Below are 17,285 nucleotides of genomic sequence, written 5' to 3'. Positions count from 1 at the left end.
TTTTCTTTGACAGTGTTCCTTTTGTCATTTAGTGATTTTCCTGGGTTTGACATACTGTTCTACAACACATATGCTTTTTTTGAAAGCCGGTTCTCATGAGGTAGCTGTCACACTTCTGTCCGTCCTATTTACTGAAGTACCCGGCACGGAATGCACCAAAACCTAGTGTGGTGGCTCTGTAGGTGCTTGCAAGTTCGTATTGTTAATACACTTGTCGGTCCACCTGTCATTTGTGCAATACTGTACGTGTGTAGAGAATGAATTGTCAATAAAAAAGAACGTGGCCTCTGTGTGATCATAAGATTGCCTTTTCTTTGTAAGGAAGAAGGGTTTGGGAATAATAGCTGTAGCTGTTGCTGTAGCTGTAATGGCTGCGTTTTTCTAACCAGTCTCGTCGCTAACAGGAATTCTCCCCACCCGATGCATTTGTGTCCAGTCTTCTGGCGTCGTTCTCCATTTGGCCCTCTGACAGACAGAGCCTTTGGGATCGCTCTTGGCCCCAGAGACCTGAGCATCGCCTTTCTTCAGCCTTGTCTTCTCCCCGCTTCCCTTCCTCCCTCCCACACGGACTCCTTACAGCCCCTGTGTCCTTGTCCCTGCCTGCGATGCTTTTCCCACATCCGTCATCCAGGCTTTATGTTCACCTCCAGAAAGGTTCTCAGCCGTTCACCTCAGGCATCTTTGGAAGCACCTGCTATCCAAGCCCTGAGGTTTCACAGATGACCGGAGACAGTCCCTGGCCTCGGCCATCTTAGAATGGACAAATGAGACACCACTGAAGAGAGTAGGGTAAGTGTCATGATAGGTAAAATGTGACACAGACTTGCTCCGTGCCAGGAGCTGTTCCAGTATCATCTTCACAACAAGCTAGTGAAGTAGGTTGACTGTTGTCATCTCCTAGATGAGAAATTAAAAGCTCAGGATGAATAAAATAGTTGACCTGAGTCCCACAGGAGGTGGCCGGGTCACAGTGACCCGCCCGTGCTGCTAGCAGTTGGGTTGTGCCACGTGTAGTGAGAACCAAGATGGTTCACTTTTTTTTTTTTTTTTTTTAACGTTTATTTATTTTTGGGACAGAGAGAGACAGAGCATGAACGGGGGAGGGGCAGAGAGAGAGAGGGAGACACAGAATCGGAAACAGGCTCCAGGCTCTGAGCCATCAGCACAGAGCCCGACGCGGGGCTCGAACTCACGGACCACGAGATCGTGACCTGAGCTGAAGTCAGACGCTTAACCGACTGAGCCACCCAGGCGCCCCCGAGATGGTTCACTTCTAAGAGGCTAACTTAAAAGCTGTGACACCTCGGGCTTTTAAAACCCCTGAGAGATTTGGGGAAAAGGGAAGACATGGACAAAACTAAAGAGAACTGAAAACCTGCAGGAAGCTAGGCACTCAGGAGGCTGTGCGGGACAGAAGGGACAGTAGAGGGGACAGCACGTTGCGGCTTTCTCTAGCTGCTGTAGGTGCTGGGAGCCGTCAAAACCTCTGCGTTCAGAAGTCGGGGGCTGGGAGGGGAGGAAGACGGGGAAGTGCCGCTGAACCCCCAAACCTGAGGCTCACTGGGGTGAGCCTTCGGAGCTGCCGTCAGCAGGACTCCCGTCGAACAGACCAACCTCGACAGGGCCGTGGCGCTGTGGCCCGTGGCCGATCACACTGGCAACGCTTTACCGGGTGTTTTGGTTTTGGTCTCTTGCACAGTACTGAAAGGTTTTCTTGAAAAGTAGGAGCTTTGTCATTTCTTTGGTGTGCACTTCGCGACAGGCACGTCGTAATCCTCTTTGGCAAAATGGCTCGCCTACGGCTGCGTCATGTTCTTTCTCGCTTCAGCCAAGCGTCGCCAAACCCTGGCGTCCGATGAGAGGTCACCTGGTAGTGCCTGTGTGACACGGAGGACGTCAGCTGCCGCGGCAGGAGCTTCGTGCGGGATGGTTTCTTAATCAAAAGAACACGCTTAGGAGCCCACTCCAGTGGTGGACGTGCCCCAGAAGAATTTCAGGAGACGGGGGCTGCAGCGGTGTTCTGCTGCAGAGTGTCCCTGTCCCTGCCCTGTCTCCGACCCACAAGAATGATTTTCTTGTTGACAAAGAGGAAAGTGGGGAGGGGTTGGAAAAATCCCTACAAGATCAGAAGTCCCTAAGATTTGCAGGACTTCCAGGTTTCATTCGTCAGGAAATCCCTTTTAAAAAGAGCCTTTCTTGTCTCGTTTTGATGCCTGAGAGATCAGGAAATGCAAAAGCCTGTGATGTTAAGCTGCCTGGTCATTCCCATGCCATCGAAGAGCTGTAAGACCCTTGTGGCCTACAAAGCTCTTTATAAGTGTCCAGTTTGGGCCTCAGAGCAGACGTGACCTGGCCCACGAGACTGTGTCGACTCGAGTAAATATAAATGCAGCCAGCCTGATGGCTGGGGCTCAGTCCGCAAGTTCGTGGGATGTCAGAGCTAGAGCTCTGGGGGTCAGATACATCTGGATTTAAATCGTGGGCTCTGTCACTTTGTGACCTTTTGACCCGGCACAGTTTAGGTGATTTCTCTTGAGCCTGTTGCCCTATCTGTGGAACAGTCTCAGAATTGGGGGAAATTGGATGAGCTAACTGCACATAAACAGGATCCAGCTGAGAGATGACACTCAGTACTTAGTGGTTCTGGTCCCTTTTACCCATGGTTATCAGTCAAGGCAAGAGTGCGGGGAAAGAGTTTTCATATAATTAGGGAGTTACTGCCCCACATTAAAATCTGGGGGCAATTCACTGTATCTCTTTACATGACCACAACAGCTTAATTGAAAAGAACTACAGATATAATAACAGAAATTATATTCTCTTTGTAGCTGATTAGCTACGAAGAGAATTCCCGTGTAGAGAGACGTTTCTTAACTGACGAGCTGAACCCCCACGGGCTTAGAGGGTGGAGGGTCAGGTCAACGGGAAAGCCAGGCTGGCGGCCTACCTACCCTCTCCCTCCTTTGCAATGTGGAGCCCTTGCCAGGGGTGAGTCCTGGTGGGATGTGTGAAATCTGCCTCCCTTGCTGTCCCCCAAAATCCTCAGTGAAGGCTGGGGTTCTCAGTGGCACAAAATGCAACCTTCCCCAGGGCAAAGACTCTGCACCAGCGATGGCCCCCTAGCACAAAACCCTGTTTCTTTGATAGCCCTAGTGGACGGCATCACAGATTTACTTCCATAAGTACATAGTTCCCAGCTATTCACTATAAAGTACACGTTAGGGGCACCTGGCTGGCTCAGTCGGAAGAGCATGCAACTCTTGATCTCAGGGTCGTGAGTTCAAGCCCCCTCCCTCCCCGGGTTGGGTGTAGAGGTTATTAAGAAAAATAAATAAACTTTAAAGTACATGGTTATTTTCTGTGCAGTCAGGTCTTCAAGCAGTCCTTCTCAAGCTTCAAAGTGTAAATAAATGGGTATCTTGTCGATCCCCAAGGTCTAGGGGACTGGGCTTCTGCACGTTGAGCCAAGGGTCAGGTGAAGCTCATGCTGTTGCTCTGCAGACCACCTTTGAGTAGCAAGGTTTTAAAATGTCTCCAGGGGTACTTGGTTGTATTAAGTGATCGTTTGTACCTGTAGCTTTTACCGCCCACCGTGGTGTTCAGGGTCTCTGATCAGCATGAGAGAGCCCCGTGGCCAGCCTGAGATGACAGAACAGCTTACCCATCAGTTTTTATAAGACTGTCTGGTTCCTTTCAGTGAAATCCTAAAACCGTCTCGAGGATGTCCAGCCCCGTTTCCATTCAGTAGCTGGGTCCCCACTCAGTCCCCACTGCTTTCGCCGGCACAACCAGGCGACCTGGGTGGTCCATGAATCGTTTTGATCCTAATGTTCTGGAACCAGAGTCCTCAAATAGGCTGGGTTTGACATCTCGGGGAGACCTACAAGGAAGGGGACACCTTGCATGGCCCTTCTTTTCTCTGTACAACCACAAAAGGTGGCACAGGGCATTGCCTTTCTCAGGAAATGTGTCTTGTGGGAAGTGTGCACAGGACAAAATTTACCACTTACCACTACTTTTAAGTGTGCGTCTCAGCGGCCATAAGAACCTTCATAGTGCCGCACAGCCATCACCACCATCCATCTCTAGAACTTTCTCATCTTCCCAACTGAAACTCTGCCCCCATTAAACACTAACTGTTCGTTCCTTGCCACCTCCCGTCCCTAGTAACCAGCATTCTACTTCCCGTCTCTGATTTGTCTAGGTGCCTCAGAGCAGTGGGATCCTGTAGTACTTGTCCTTTTGTGTCTGGTCCGGAGGTAACAGTTTTGGTCTTCATTAGCAAGGAGACGTGGCCTCAACAGTTCTCACGGTTGCTCTTTAACCCACCGCGGATGGAGTCTTTAGTTTGTCCGCTGTGAAACTCCTTTGATGATGTGTCTGCTGATGGTTATTTATGGACAATTGAGGGCAGTTTAAGAAAAGCATCAAAAGATTGTGCACTAGGCTGACCCAGACGAAATTCATCATGAGGAGTCTGGGCAGAAACATCAGGTATTACAAAGGAAATTCAATAGACAGGACTTGAAATATATAGCTCTTGTCAGGACGAAGTCCAGCGAAACCATTTGGTGCTACAACAGACCTCCTACTCCTTCCTTTCTTTCTCATGCAGCCCCAATCCACTTGTGGCCAGACTGTGTAGGCAGACGTAGGACGCTGTGTCCTATTAACTGCCTCGATTTCTCCTTTGCATCTTGTCCGTATCTATAGAAGGAAAAACTTGACTGATTAGAAAATCACAATTCAGCTCGTTCATTTTTTAGCGTTTCATGGCACATGTTCACTTTTTTTTTTTATTTTTTTTTTCAACGTTTATTTATTTTTGGGACAGAGAGAGACAGAGCATGAACGGGCGAGGGGCAGAGAGAGAGGGAGACACAGAATCGGAAACAGGCTCCAGGCTCTGAGCCATTAGCCCAGAGCCCAATGCGGGGCTCGAACTCACAGACCGCGAGATCGTGACCTGGCTGAAGTTGGACGCTTAACCGACTGCGCCACCCAGGCGCCCCTAAAATGTCTTTCCATCCTCCACCTTCCACCTATCACCCTCATGAAGGAAAATAATCCCCTGGCCTTTGGGGTCATGCAGCTGTTTATGTGACCTTGAGGACGTCCGTATGTCACAATGGACAGTGAGTTATTCCTTCACACTAAGCGTTAGCAGATGCCAGGCTAGCCCACGGGGCTACCAGATGAATGAGACCCAGCCCTGCAGATTCGTAAACAAGATGGCCACATAAACATAACTGTAAAGCAAGTGGTAAGTGCTGTGATTGACCTACTCCTGGGGCATAATGAGAGAACAGAGAAGTGAACGTTCGGCCAGCCTGGGCTTGGCCAGGAGATGCGGGGGAAGTGGGCGGTAGGGAGAGAGAAAGCAGAGGCTAGAGCTGAGAGATGTGAAGCTGGGCTCGTGTCGACACATCAGGGCTGGGAAACCGACCTTCCGGCAGTTCATGACTGCGCCTCAACAGTCCGTCTCTTCCTTTGGGCCTTCCCTCTTAGCCTTGCCCTCTTCGTGGATTTCTCTGCCTTCTTCCCTCGCCACCATGTTGCCACTGACTCCTAGCCCTGACTGGCCTCTGTTCTCACTACACCCATAGCCCCTTCCCCCTGTCCCCAAATCCAGCCTTGAGAGTAGAGATGAGTCTGAAAGAGGAGGAGGAGGAGGAGGAGGTCAAAAAATGGTAGTGAGCTTCCTCTCCCTTTTCTGGAGCCAGCTTTTGTGGACAAGCTGTCTCTCATGGGCCCAAACTGAATGGTGGAAATGCCCGAACTCCTCAAACTGGCTTCCAGGACAGGCCTGTCTGTCCTCAAGGCCGCCACTAAGGCCACTGTCCATCCAACGAATGGAGGCCCTGAGCAGGCACCCTTCCCTGGGGACTGTCCACAGGACAGTAAGCATCAGCCCAACGACAATCCCTTTGGGTGGAATTGTACTGTCCCAACCCATGCCGCCTTCTCCTACCCCAGCTGCTATCCACCTGAGGCCTTCGTTCTAACCTTCTGTACATGCTACCTTACATCTCATGGGTATGTACCCATTTCGCGGGTGCCGAGGGCACCCACAAGTACACTGGCATTGTGGACAGCAGACAGAGCCAAGGCTGGTGACTCAGCCAGTGCTTCCAGACCGGCCTAGGACCCCGCTCCGTGTTCGTCAGGTCCCTGGGGGAGAGGTGGGGAGGTGAGCCCCACTGCCGATGCACAGCTCTTCGGTATCAAAGGGAGTAGAAATGGTTGTAGGTGCAGAGATGGGTGTGGCCCCCAGGAACCCCCAAGGAACTCTGTTCCTCCTCCTCTAGATTGCCGAGCAGAATGGTGTCCCTCTCCTCTGGTTTCTGTCTTTGGGAATCTGGCTCCTTTTTGGGATTCCATCCTGTAGGTCAAGTGCTGCCGCCCTCACCAAGCAAACCGGAAACAAGCAGAGATCTTCCCTGGAGGCTACACCAGGTACGATTCCCATTTCTAAAAGTACTGGCATCCTCCACTGGCCACTCCTGAGGCACCTGAGCTGCCCCCACGTCCCCTTCCCCGAGAGCTTGTGCCACAGGAAACCATGACCTGCCGGCACCACGAGATGCTCAGCACCGCGTCCTTTCTAACAGGCCCAGGGGGGATGGGGGCTGGTCCATTGGGGGAGTGCACTGAGGAGCCCCCGTCTTAGCACACGGGGCTGTCTCGTTGCCTTGCTGCAGGCTTGCCTTCCGTGTGCGACCACAGGGCCCCAGCCGTTCTGTTGCTAAGCGTCTATGGAGCCCTTGCTATCATCATGCCTCGTACCACGGAGGACACAAAGACGTGCCTCCGGGACCTGGCCCTGTGGGAGGGGGGAGGTGGTGGGAGGAGGAAGAGCACAGCAGTAGCGGCTGGTGGCAGTGGCCGTGATTAGGCAGCCAGCGCTTATAAGAACACGTCCTAGGGGCCGGCCGCCTGGCTGGCAGTCTGCAGGAGTTAAGGGGTTGAGTCCTCACACAGCTCTAGGTGGTTGGCGCCATACGTACCACGCCCATTTTACGTATGTGTATACTGAGTACTGAGGCCAATAAATGCCATTGAGGGGGCACAGGAGCCCTGTCCAGGAGGCTCAGAGGAGCAAGAGAGGACATGAGGGAACAGAGGATGTCAGAGGGGCGGCTCCAGAGATGTTTGTTTTCTTTCATGTTTACTTATTTTTAAATGTTTGTTTATATCTGGGAGGTAGGAAGACAGTGTGCAAGCTGGGGAGGGGCAAGGAGAGACCTAGACAGACTCCGAAGCAGGTTCCAGGCTCTGAGCTGGCAGCAGAGCCAGCCTGACACGGAGCTCGAACTGCGAGATCGTGACCTGATCCAAAGTCGGGCACTCAACCGACTGAGCCACCCAGACGCTCCCAGAGATGGGTTTTCACAAGACACCGGAGCTGTGAGGAGAAGGGCCCCCGGGGCCTTCGTATGCAGAGGGCAGATAAGCCAGCATGGATGAGAGTGAGGGTCGTGTGTGGGGAACGTCAGAAGATACGCTACGGGGAGTAGAGTCGCCCGAGAGGGAAGTGATGGGGATACAGATGGTCATGGTTCGCGGCTCGGCTGAGAAGCCCCAAGCACGAGGCTGATGTCCTGTGCGCTGTGGGCCAGGGCAGAGCCACTGAGGGTTTTGAGCGCGAACAAGTCGGGATCAGAATTCTCTTTTAGGAAGGGTGACCCGGCGTGGCTTATAGAAAGTAAGAAGTTGGAGCACAGGATTTCTAGGGCACTGAAACTGTTCTGTATGATGGTATGATGTGTGATGGTGGATACATGTCATATGTTGGTCGGCACCCATTGGACATACAGCACAAAGTCAACCCCGATGTAAACTAAAGACTTAGTTGATAACAATATCGGTTCGTCAGTTACAAGTAATGCATCACACTATGTAAGAAAGTCATAGGAAAAATTGTCTATAACGGTGGGAAATGCTCTCCTTTCCAAACAATTTTCTGTAAACCTGAAACTGCTCTAAAAAAAAAAAAAAATCTATCAATTATTTAGAAGTCTTTTTTTTAAGAACATTTTTAAAACTTTTAATTTCAATATAGCTAACATACAGTGTTATATTAATTTTAGGTGCACAATGGAGTGATTCAATAGACATGTTTTATTAGCAAAATAAGACAATAGTTTTACATTCCTAAGAAAACTCAGGTTTTCAAAAATTGCATTTTGAAAGCAATTGCTTCAAAGGGAGAATTGAGTTTCGTTCATTTTTCCTACCAGAATTTCAATGATAAAGGTCATTTTTTTAAAGGGGTAACTCTTTTTTTTATTAAATTTTTTTTTCAACGTTTATTTATTTTTGGGACAGAGAGAGACAGAGCATGAACGGGAGAGGGGCAGAGAGAGAGGGAGACACAGAATCGGAAACAGGCTCCAGGCTCTAAGCCATCAGCCCAGAGCCTGACGCGGGGCTCGAACTCACGGACCGCGAGATCGTGACCTGGCTGAAGTCGGACGCTTAACCGACTGCGCCACCCAGGCGCCCCAAAGGTCATTTTTTTAATTTAAGTAATTATAAGTACACTTAAATACTCCCAACGTGGGGCTCAAACTCACACCCCTGAGATCAGGAGTCGTGTGCTCTTCTGGCTGAGCCAGCCAGGCACCCCAATAAAGATCATGTTTAATAGTAGGCTGTGGACTGCCATAAAAGCCACGCATCAGAAAGCACTCTGGCCTTCGTGTCTGGTCTCTGCTCGAGACCGATAAGCTCTCTCAGCACATCAGCAGCCGCAGGGTGGTGCGTGCAGCCTTCCACAATGCGCTCCCTGAGGCATTGTTCTTGCCTCATCTGCTCTTAGTCAATGCCACAGACTTTTCCTCTCTCTGAGGTGCTGAATCTGATGGATCCATGTTTCCATTTCTGATTGAGTTACAATCAATAATAGCACATTATACCCCCTAATCAATTGTGTTCTATGCAATTCATCTGAAAACCTGAGCAGGCGGCATGTAGTGATGGAGAACCTAATCTGCACCAGCCGCTAAGCCGGGCAAGCGGATCCTATGGGCAGGCAGATTCCGAGGCTGAGGAATCCAGGGAAATCAGCCAGGAAAAGCCCTCTAGGCATTTTGGTGAGAAATCAGGCAAGAGCTAACGAAGCCCAGACGAATCCTGGGTTCCCTGTGGGCTCTCACCTGCTTCCCAAAGGGGTCCTCTTCTCACTTAGACCAACATACCCAAAGCATGGAACCCCGTAATCTCTCCAGTGGGCCACAGGCACCCGGGGGGTTCAGAGAAAAAGCAACAACACAATAGTAGTCAAACTTCTTGAGTTGGGACTGAAAGATTGTAGTTAGTGACTTCACAGAAACCCTATTTTGTCCTCTGCAACCATTCCATATTTAAACGTTGAGCATTTGGGGTCCCTGGGTGGCTCAGTCAGTTGAGCATTCGACTCTTGGTTTTGGATCAGGTCATGATCTCACAGTTTGTGGGTTCGAGCCCCACATCAGGCTCGGTGCAGAGCCTGTTTGGGATTCTCTCTCTCTCTCTCTCTCTCTCTGTCTCTCAAAATAAATGAATAAACTTTAAAAAAATGTTGAGCATTTTCCATAAGGACAGCATCCAATTATCTTAAGTAACATCCGGTTAACAAAGTTCACTATGGTTTAGTGTATTTTTCATACCATTGGCTGGTATCAAATTTGCAATCTTTATTATTGTAATTGGGTTATATTTGACTCGATTTCATTTTTCACGAGGATTAGTGGCCCAAAAGTGTTCACTGAAGCATAAAATAGTGATGGAAACAGTGTTATATATCCTACAAATCGGAAAAATCTTATGAATACCCAAGGTAACTGTCTCTCCAGAAGGATATAGAATGTCAGGATTTACCGGATCCAGCAAATCTGCAGGTGTGCTCTTATACAAAGAAGTTAAAAATGGAAACTCAATAGGAGATATGACTCCGGATCTTGGGGTCATGAGTTCGAGCCCCACGTTGGATGTAGCGCTTACTTAAAAACTTAATAGGAGGTGCCACGATGAATATCTGAAAGCTGAATTTAACTAGATTAAAGCTTGTACTTGCCCAGGTCTTCCCCAGCAAAGTTACAAAACCTGGTCAGACGGTACCACTGAAGCTTTTGAGTTATTCGACAAAGATGGTGGGACTTTTCCAGAAGAAGTAAAAAAGTTGCTCTCTAGGACAAAATGATTAATTGCTGAACACAGAGTAAAGTCAAAAATGGCCAACCTGTTATTGAAAAGTTTTACTTATTGAAGCAAAAATAGATGCAGGGCTCAAACTCATGAACCACGAGATCATGACCTGAGCTGAAGTCAGATGCTTAACCAACTGAGCCACCCAGGCACCCCCAAAGATCTTATTTTATTTTTACTTTTAACATGTATTCATTTTTTGAGACAGAGAGAGAAAGAGTGTGAGCAGGGGAGGGGAAGAGAGAGAGGGAAACACAGACTCCAAAGCAGGCTCCAGGCTCTGAGCTGTCAGCACAGAGCCCGACGTGGGGCCCGAACCCATGAACTGTGAGAAGATCTTATTTTTTTAAGAGAATTTTTTATTTCTTTTTTTAGAGTGTATTAATTAATTAATTAATTTACTTAAGTAATCTACACCCAGTGTGGGGCTTGAACTCACGACCCTGAGATCAAGAGTCACACACTCTCCCAACTGAGCCAGCTGGGCGCCCCATCAAAAGACCTTATTGTACTGCTATTAATAATATGCAATATGACAAAATCATTTCCAGTTGCAGACGTGAGCTGGTCTATAGCTGTTGATGTTATGTGTTGTATATACACATGAGGAAGAAAGCCACAGTGATGCTTTGCTCTGCGTTACTGAACATGCAGTGAAGAGCCATTGGAGAGGCGGATTGTAGGCAGAAACAGATGCCCAGGTGTCCTACCTCAGGGGCAGTGGAGGGAGCAGTGGAGGAGCGCTTCATTCCAGAAATGAAGGGCACGTCTCTGAATGCCCCCCGCCCCATACCGTCTCACTCCCAGGGAGCTTCCTCTTGGTTTTCATGTCACTGGGACGGATACCGCGAACGCCACGTACGATCAAGTTGTGGCCACTGCGTGCCCCCCTGCCCTGTAAAGAAACGGGGACAGAGTGAGACCACTAAGTGTCCGTGAAGATGACGGACTAAAACCTCCAAGTAATTCCATGCCTCCACATCGGAACGGAACTGCAACACTGGGACGTTTTTTAAAAAGACATGGCCCAAAGACGAGATCTGGAGAGATGCTAACATCAGAAACATTTCGGAAGTGGGAAGGTAAAAGGATGAGGGGTTGCTAACGGTTTGGCAGGCTAAGAACCGGACGGCCCTATTATGCTTCAGAATTCTCAGAATGCGACTGCAGGTGACACCGGCTTTCCTGGAACTAAGGGCAACGGGGAAGGTGGGCCAAGAGGACGGTTTCTGAGAAGGTGGACCCTCAGATGCCTTCCCCCACTTCATGTCTCTGCCCGTAATCTAAAGAACTTCTCTCTGGAGAGGCTAATCCAGGGGCTGCAGACTTGGGAGGGGCCAGGCCCACCAGGGGGTGCAAGCATCACCCTGTAAAACAAGGAACAGACCCCCAAACAAAACAAGGGATTATGTGAACGTATGTGCAGTAAGTGCCTGATACGAGGGCCCCCCAGTCCTCCCCCTCCCCCCCACTCTGCGGCTCTGATTTATCCTGTCACAGTGAGATACTTTAACACCCTCCAGATCAGGGAGGGTGGACTCTTACTAGCCCAGGAAAGGCCTAAAGATGATCGCATTAGGGGATCCTCCCCCAAATGGTCTACCCAAAGCCTACAAGCCCCATCAGTGAGAGCAGAGTTTCCTGCCAGCTTTTTAGCACCCCATTCGATCTCACAGTTTGTGAGATGGAGCCCCACGTCGGGCTCTGAGCTGACGGCGCGGAGCCTCCTTGGGATTCTCTCTCTCCCTCCCTCTACCCCTCCCCCACCCTCAAAATAAATAAACTTTAAAAAAAAAAAGAAATGGTTGTGTTGGTAAATTTTCTATTATGTGTATTTTACTGCGATGAAAACTTTAGGTGTGCAGGATGGTTTAGTGTTGGTCTGGCTGTATTTCACGGACGTGAGATGCGCAAAAAAATCCCATGCTGTTCCGCCATCTAGGCTCCTCCCCGTGCAATTAAAATTTTAAAAAGAGGGAAGCAAGTTGAAGGAGGGATCTGTCGGGAGACATATATAGGTAAGAAAACGAGGCGGAGGAGAGAAAAAAAGAAAAGCGAAAAAGGAAGAGGATGCTAAACACTAAATTTAGGAGGGTGGTTCTCCCCGGGTGTGGTAAGGGAAGGGTGGCAGTGAGTGGGGACAGAGTGCCGTTCCTGACATTCTGTCTCTTAGTCCGTGTTTTGGGCACACGGAACTCTATGATTATTCATTCCCATTTGAATGCTGACGTGCTTCTCTATTGCCTTTTCTGTTATTTACTCTCTAGTAAAGAAACTGAGCTCTTTTCGCCTATTTAGGCATTGAGTTTTATTATATATATATCTGCTGCTGTATTTGGTACCTGCTTGCGATCATTGCTAAACTGGTGTTATTTTATAGATCAACGTGGTCAAAAAAGAGCAGAATGTGAGTCACTTGTGTGATTTTAAGTTCTCCACTAGCCACATTCAAAAAAGTAAAAGAAACGGGCAAAAATAATGTTAACCGTTTCCTTTAACCCAGTGTGTCTGAAATAGTGTGTTTTCAGCAGATAACCAGCATGCAAATCCTTAGTGACATATCTTGATTCTTTTTTCTTACTACCGCACGTCTCCGTTTGGACTAGTCACAAATCAAGGGCTCAGTGGCCACGCTTAGCCAGTGGCCACCATACTGGACAGCGCAGACTGAGAAAAACACTGCAAACATCGATTCAACACAGCCTGTGCTACCATATTGCATATGATTAAGGTGAATGAACAACAGGCGTTCAACAACGTCGTTGCCCTGAACAAAATCAGACCAAGCAACACCAACGGCCATGTCCAGTTTCATGCGAGTACAGGCCATGAAGATAGCGTTGTTGATGGCCACTGGGCCAACATCAACCGTGAGACCCCCGCTGGTTGTAAAACGTACCCCACTTTTCAGAGATTTTAAAGCGTGAAGTTGCTACGAGACGGTAGTTACAATGCAGGACGTGTGGTGGGAGGACTGATTATTATTATTTTTTATTTATTTTAATGTTTACTTTTGAGACAGAGACAGAGCATGAACGGGGGAGGGGCAGAGAGAGAGAGAGACACAGAATCGGAAGCCAGGCTCCAGGCTCCGAGCTGTCCGCACAGAGCCCGACGCGGGGCTCGAACTCACAGACTGTGAGATCATGACCGGAGCTGAAGTCGGATGCCCAACCGACTGAGCCACCCAGGGGCCCCGAGGACTGATTATTATTACAAAGCCTAAGGATGATGTAGGGAAATGGGGCTGGACGCATCCAAGAGAGCAAACCTGGAGCCTCAATGGTAGATTCGGGGGAAGAGCTTGCGGAAGGTGGTTTTTATAACCTTGTCAGGCTGCTGGAGCATGGTGTGGGGTCTAAGGGGTTGAGGGTTAGTGGGCCCAGACAGCAGGAAAGCATATCCCCATGAGGAGGCCTGAGCGGGCACTCTCATGGGGACGCAGAACACCTAATGGCTCCCACCACCCTGATCTCACCTGCACATATTTTCCCCTGTGAGGTACGTGTGTTGGAGAGCGGGTGTTTGCAAACCCAAACCTTCCCTCTGTACGACGCCTACGTGGCTCCCCTCTCAAGCGTCTTCTTTGCTGTTTGGTTGTAGTAGTAAGTTTATACTTTAACAACTAACTCCTTTATTGTCATCCTATTGGATTCAGGAGGGAGACAGAAAAGTCTCTGGGACCAGTTTTGTATATCAAAAAATATTTTTTTTAATTAAAAAAATGTTTTTTAATGTTTATTTATTTTTAAGAGCTAGAGCATCAGCAGGGGAGGGGCAGAGAGAGAGAGGGAGACACAGAACCTGAAGCAGGTTCCAGGCTCTGAGCTGTCAGCACAGAGCACGAGGCGGGGCTCGAACTCACAAACCGTGGGATCGTGACCCAAGCTGAAGTCAGAAGCTTAACCAACTGAGCCACCAGGCGCCCCCCCAAAATATTCTTGAGAGTAAGAACTGTTGCAAATATTGTTCCCAGTATCCTCAGGGGGGCCTATCCCGTGACTGAGCACATAAGTAACTCTGTAGACACAAGAAGACATAAAGTTATCTTTCTTTCCCATATGTAACCCTTTCTCCTCAAAACAGGAAGTCGGCCATGTCCTAAGGGAATTGTTTTGACGTTACAAAAGAAATACATGCTTGCTGTATAAAAATCTCCAACAAGATGTACACTAGTAATCAATAGGAGGGAGCAATCTCCCCTTCCATCCCCTTCCCGTTACCTCTCTTCTGTTGAAATTGTACATGTCCTTCCAGATGATTCTCTGTGAGTTGACAACTGTGTTCATATATCTACTTCATATGCAAAACTATTTCTCTGCTACACGAAATACATATGTGGCTTTATTTTTGTACGTGTGGAATCAATGTACAATGACCATTAACATTTGTGGAGCATATTCTAGTGACATGTTTCTCCACACAGCAGCCAGAGTGCTTCTTTAAAAATGTAAGTCAGAGCCTGTCACAGGGCCTACAGTGGCTCCCCAGTTCCCTCTGAGGAAAGCCAAAGTTCCATGTCTGCCTGCAAGGCCCCAGGGCATCAGGGCCCTCCTCCCTCCTCTCTGCCCTCTTTCCCTCGCTTCCTCTGTTCCAGTCCTCTTGAAACCTGTTCTGTCTCCGGTCAGCCAAGAATCCGGCCCTTGCCCTGACTGGTCTCTGTCTGGAATCCCCCCATTTATTATCAGGGCTCACACTTCCTATGCATCCTTGCTCAGATGTCACCTTCCCAATGAATTCTATCCTAACCACTGTATTTAAAGTTAGAGTTGGCCCCCCAGCACTCCTAATCCACCTTGTCCCTGTTATATTTTACTTCCTTTAGAGTACTCTGACTTCAAACTTATTAATTCATTTATTTTTTTTCAAATTTTTATTTAAATTCTAGTTAGTTAACATACACTGCAATATGGGCTTCAGGAGTAGAATTCAGTGATTCATCACTTACATACAACACCCGGTGTTGATCATAACGAGTCCCCTCCTTAATTTTTTTTTTTAACGTTTTTATTTATTTTTGGGACAGAGAGAGACAGAGCATGAACGGGGGAGGGGCAGAGAGAGAGGGAGACACAGAATCGGAAACAGGCTCCAGGCTCCGAGCCATCAGCCCAGAGCCCGACGCGGGGCTCGAACTCACCGACCGCGAGATGTCGGACCTGGCCGAAGTCGGACGCTTAACCGACTGCGCCACCCAGGCGCCCCACGAGTCCCCTCCTTAATACCCATCACCCATCTAGCCCATCTCCCCCCACTGCCCTCTGTCAACAAATCAGTTTATTCTGTCTCTAAGAGTCTCTTAGGGTTTGTTTCCCTCTCTCTTTTTCCCCTTCCCATACATTCAACTGTTTTGTTTCTTAAATTCCACATATGAATGAAATTTTATGGTATTTGTCTTTCTCGGACTTATTTCACTTAGCATAACACACTCTAGCTCCATCCATGTCACTGCAAATGTCAAGATTTCATTCTTTTTGATGGATGAGTAATATATATATACATATCATGGAATTTATATGGTGTATGTATATATGGTGTGTATATATATATATATATATATATATATATATGGTGTATATGGTGTATATATATATATGGTATATATATATGGTGTATATACCATTTCTTTATCCATTCATGAGTCGATGGACATTTGGGGTGTCTCCATAGTTTGGCTATCGTTGATAGTGCTGCTATAAAGATCAGAGTGCATGTGCCGTTTTGAATCTGTATTTTTGTATCCTCTGGATAAATACTTAGTGAAATTGCTGAATCATGGGGTAGTTCTATTTTTAACTTTTTGAGGAATCTCCATACTGTTCTACACAGTGGCTGCCCCCATTTGCATTCCCACCAACAGTGCAAGAGGGTTCCTCTTTCTCGGCATCCTCACCAACATCTGTTGTGGCCTGAGTTATTCATTTTAGCCACTCCGACAGGTGTGAGGTGGTGTCTTATTGTGGTTTTGATTTGTATTTCCCTGATGATAAGTGATATTGAGCGTCTTTTCATGTGTCTGTTAGCCATCTGGATGTCTTCTTTGGAAAAGTGTCTATTCATGTCTTCTGCCCATTTCTTCATTGGGTTATTTTTTGGGTGTTGAGTATTAACTCATTTTTTATGTGTATGATTTTCTGTGTGCCTCCCCTCGCTGGCATGTAAACTTCACAGGAGCAGAAATGTTTGTTCTGCTTGTCAGTGTATCCCAAGGGCCTAAGCTGTGCCTGGTTAATAACAGGTGTTCAATGAATTATTTGTAAATATTTTAGAAATTTTTCCTTTACACTTCATTTGCCTTTGTATTCCTAAGGCTTAGCCCAGTACCCGACACATTATAAACACTAACTGTTGTTGGATCAATGTTGTCTTACAGCCAAGAATTCAGTCAAGAAGGAAGAAAGGAAAGAGAGAGAGAAATAGAAAGAATATTAGGAAATAGTGGACACAAACTTCCAGTGAGCGCCATCTGGTGGCACAACAGAACCATCAGACTTCCTGGGCAGGAAAGAACAGATTTAGTTGTGTGAATAAGATAAACTAATACCTTAATTAATTAATTTTTTTAAGATTTTGTTTTATTATTTTAAAGATTTTATTTTGGGGGCTCCTGGATGGCTCAGTCGGTTGGGCCACCGACTCTTGATTTTGGCTCAGGTCATGATCTCACGGTCTGCGAGTTTGAGCCCCATTACGGGCTCTGCTCTGATAGTGTGGAACCTGGTTGGGATTCTCTGTCTCCCTCTCTCTCTGCTTTTCCCCTGCTCAATCTCTGTCTCTCTCTCTCTCTCTCTCTCTCTCTCAAAATAAATAAACATTTTTAAAACTTTTATTCTTAAGTAATGTCTACACTCAGAGTGGGGCTCAAACTCACAACCCAAGATCAAGAGTCACATGCTCCACCAACTGACCCAGTCAGGCGCTGCTATGGTAATACATTTATTTATTTACATATTTAAATCTTTATTTTTGAAAGAGAGAGAGAGAGAGCAGGGGAAGGAGCAGAGAGAGAGAGGGGACAGAGGATCCAAAGCAGGCTCCGTACTGACAGCAGTGAGCCTGACGGGGGGCTTGAACCCACAAACTATGAGATCATGACC

At 47.8% G+C, this 17,285-nt stretch overlaps 1 protein-coding gene across 7 annotated transcripts in view; it reads left to right on the top strand.

The window, feature by feature from the left end:
• The first annotated feature begins 4,979 nt into the window (after nt 1-4,979).
• The window catches only part of CD4H9orf153 (chromosome D4 C9orf153 homolog), a 28,937-nt gene continuing 16,631 nt past the window's right edge, over nt 4,980-17,285 (top strand). For 2 of the 7 annotated variants that reach the window (XM_045043505.1, XM_019815830.3), the window contains exons 1-2: nt 4,987-5,263; nt 6,389-6,456. Coding sequence is in view for 1 of the 7 variants with exons in the window: in XM_019815828.3 (XP_019671387.1) it covers nt 6,322-6,456 (135 nt within the window). In the remaining 6 variants the exon portion in view is untranslated. Of the gene's footprint in view, nt 5,264-6,308; nt 6,457-17,285 lie in introns of all 7 variants that reach the window. The other 5 variants (XM_045043504.1, XM_045043503.1, XM_019815828.3 and 2 more) reach the window with 4 other exon arrangements.

This window comes from Felis catus, chromosome D4, assembly GCF_018350175.1.
Source record: "Felis catus isolate Fca126 chromosome D4, F.catus_Fca126_mat1.0, whole genome shotgun sequence".
Lineage (NCBI taxonomy): Eukaryota > Metazoa > Chordata > Mammalia > Carnivora > Felidae > Felis > Felis catus.
This window is presented reverse-complemented; position numbering and strand designations above follow the sequence as displayed.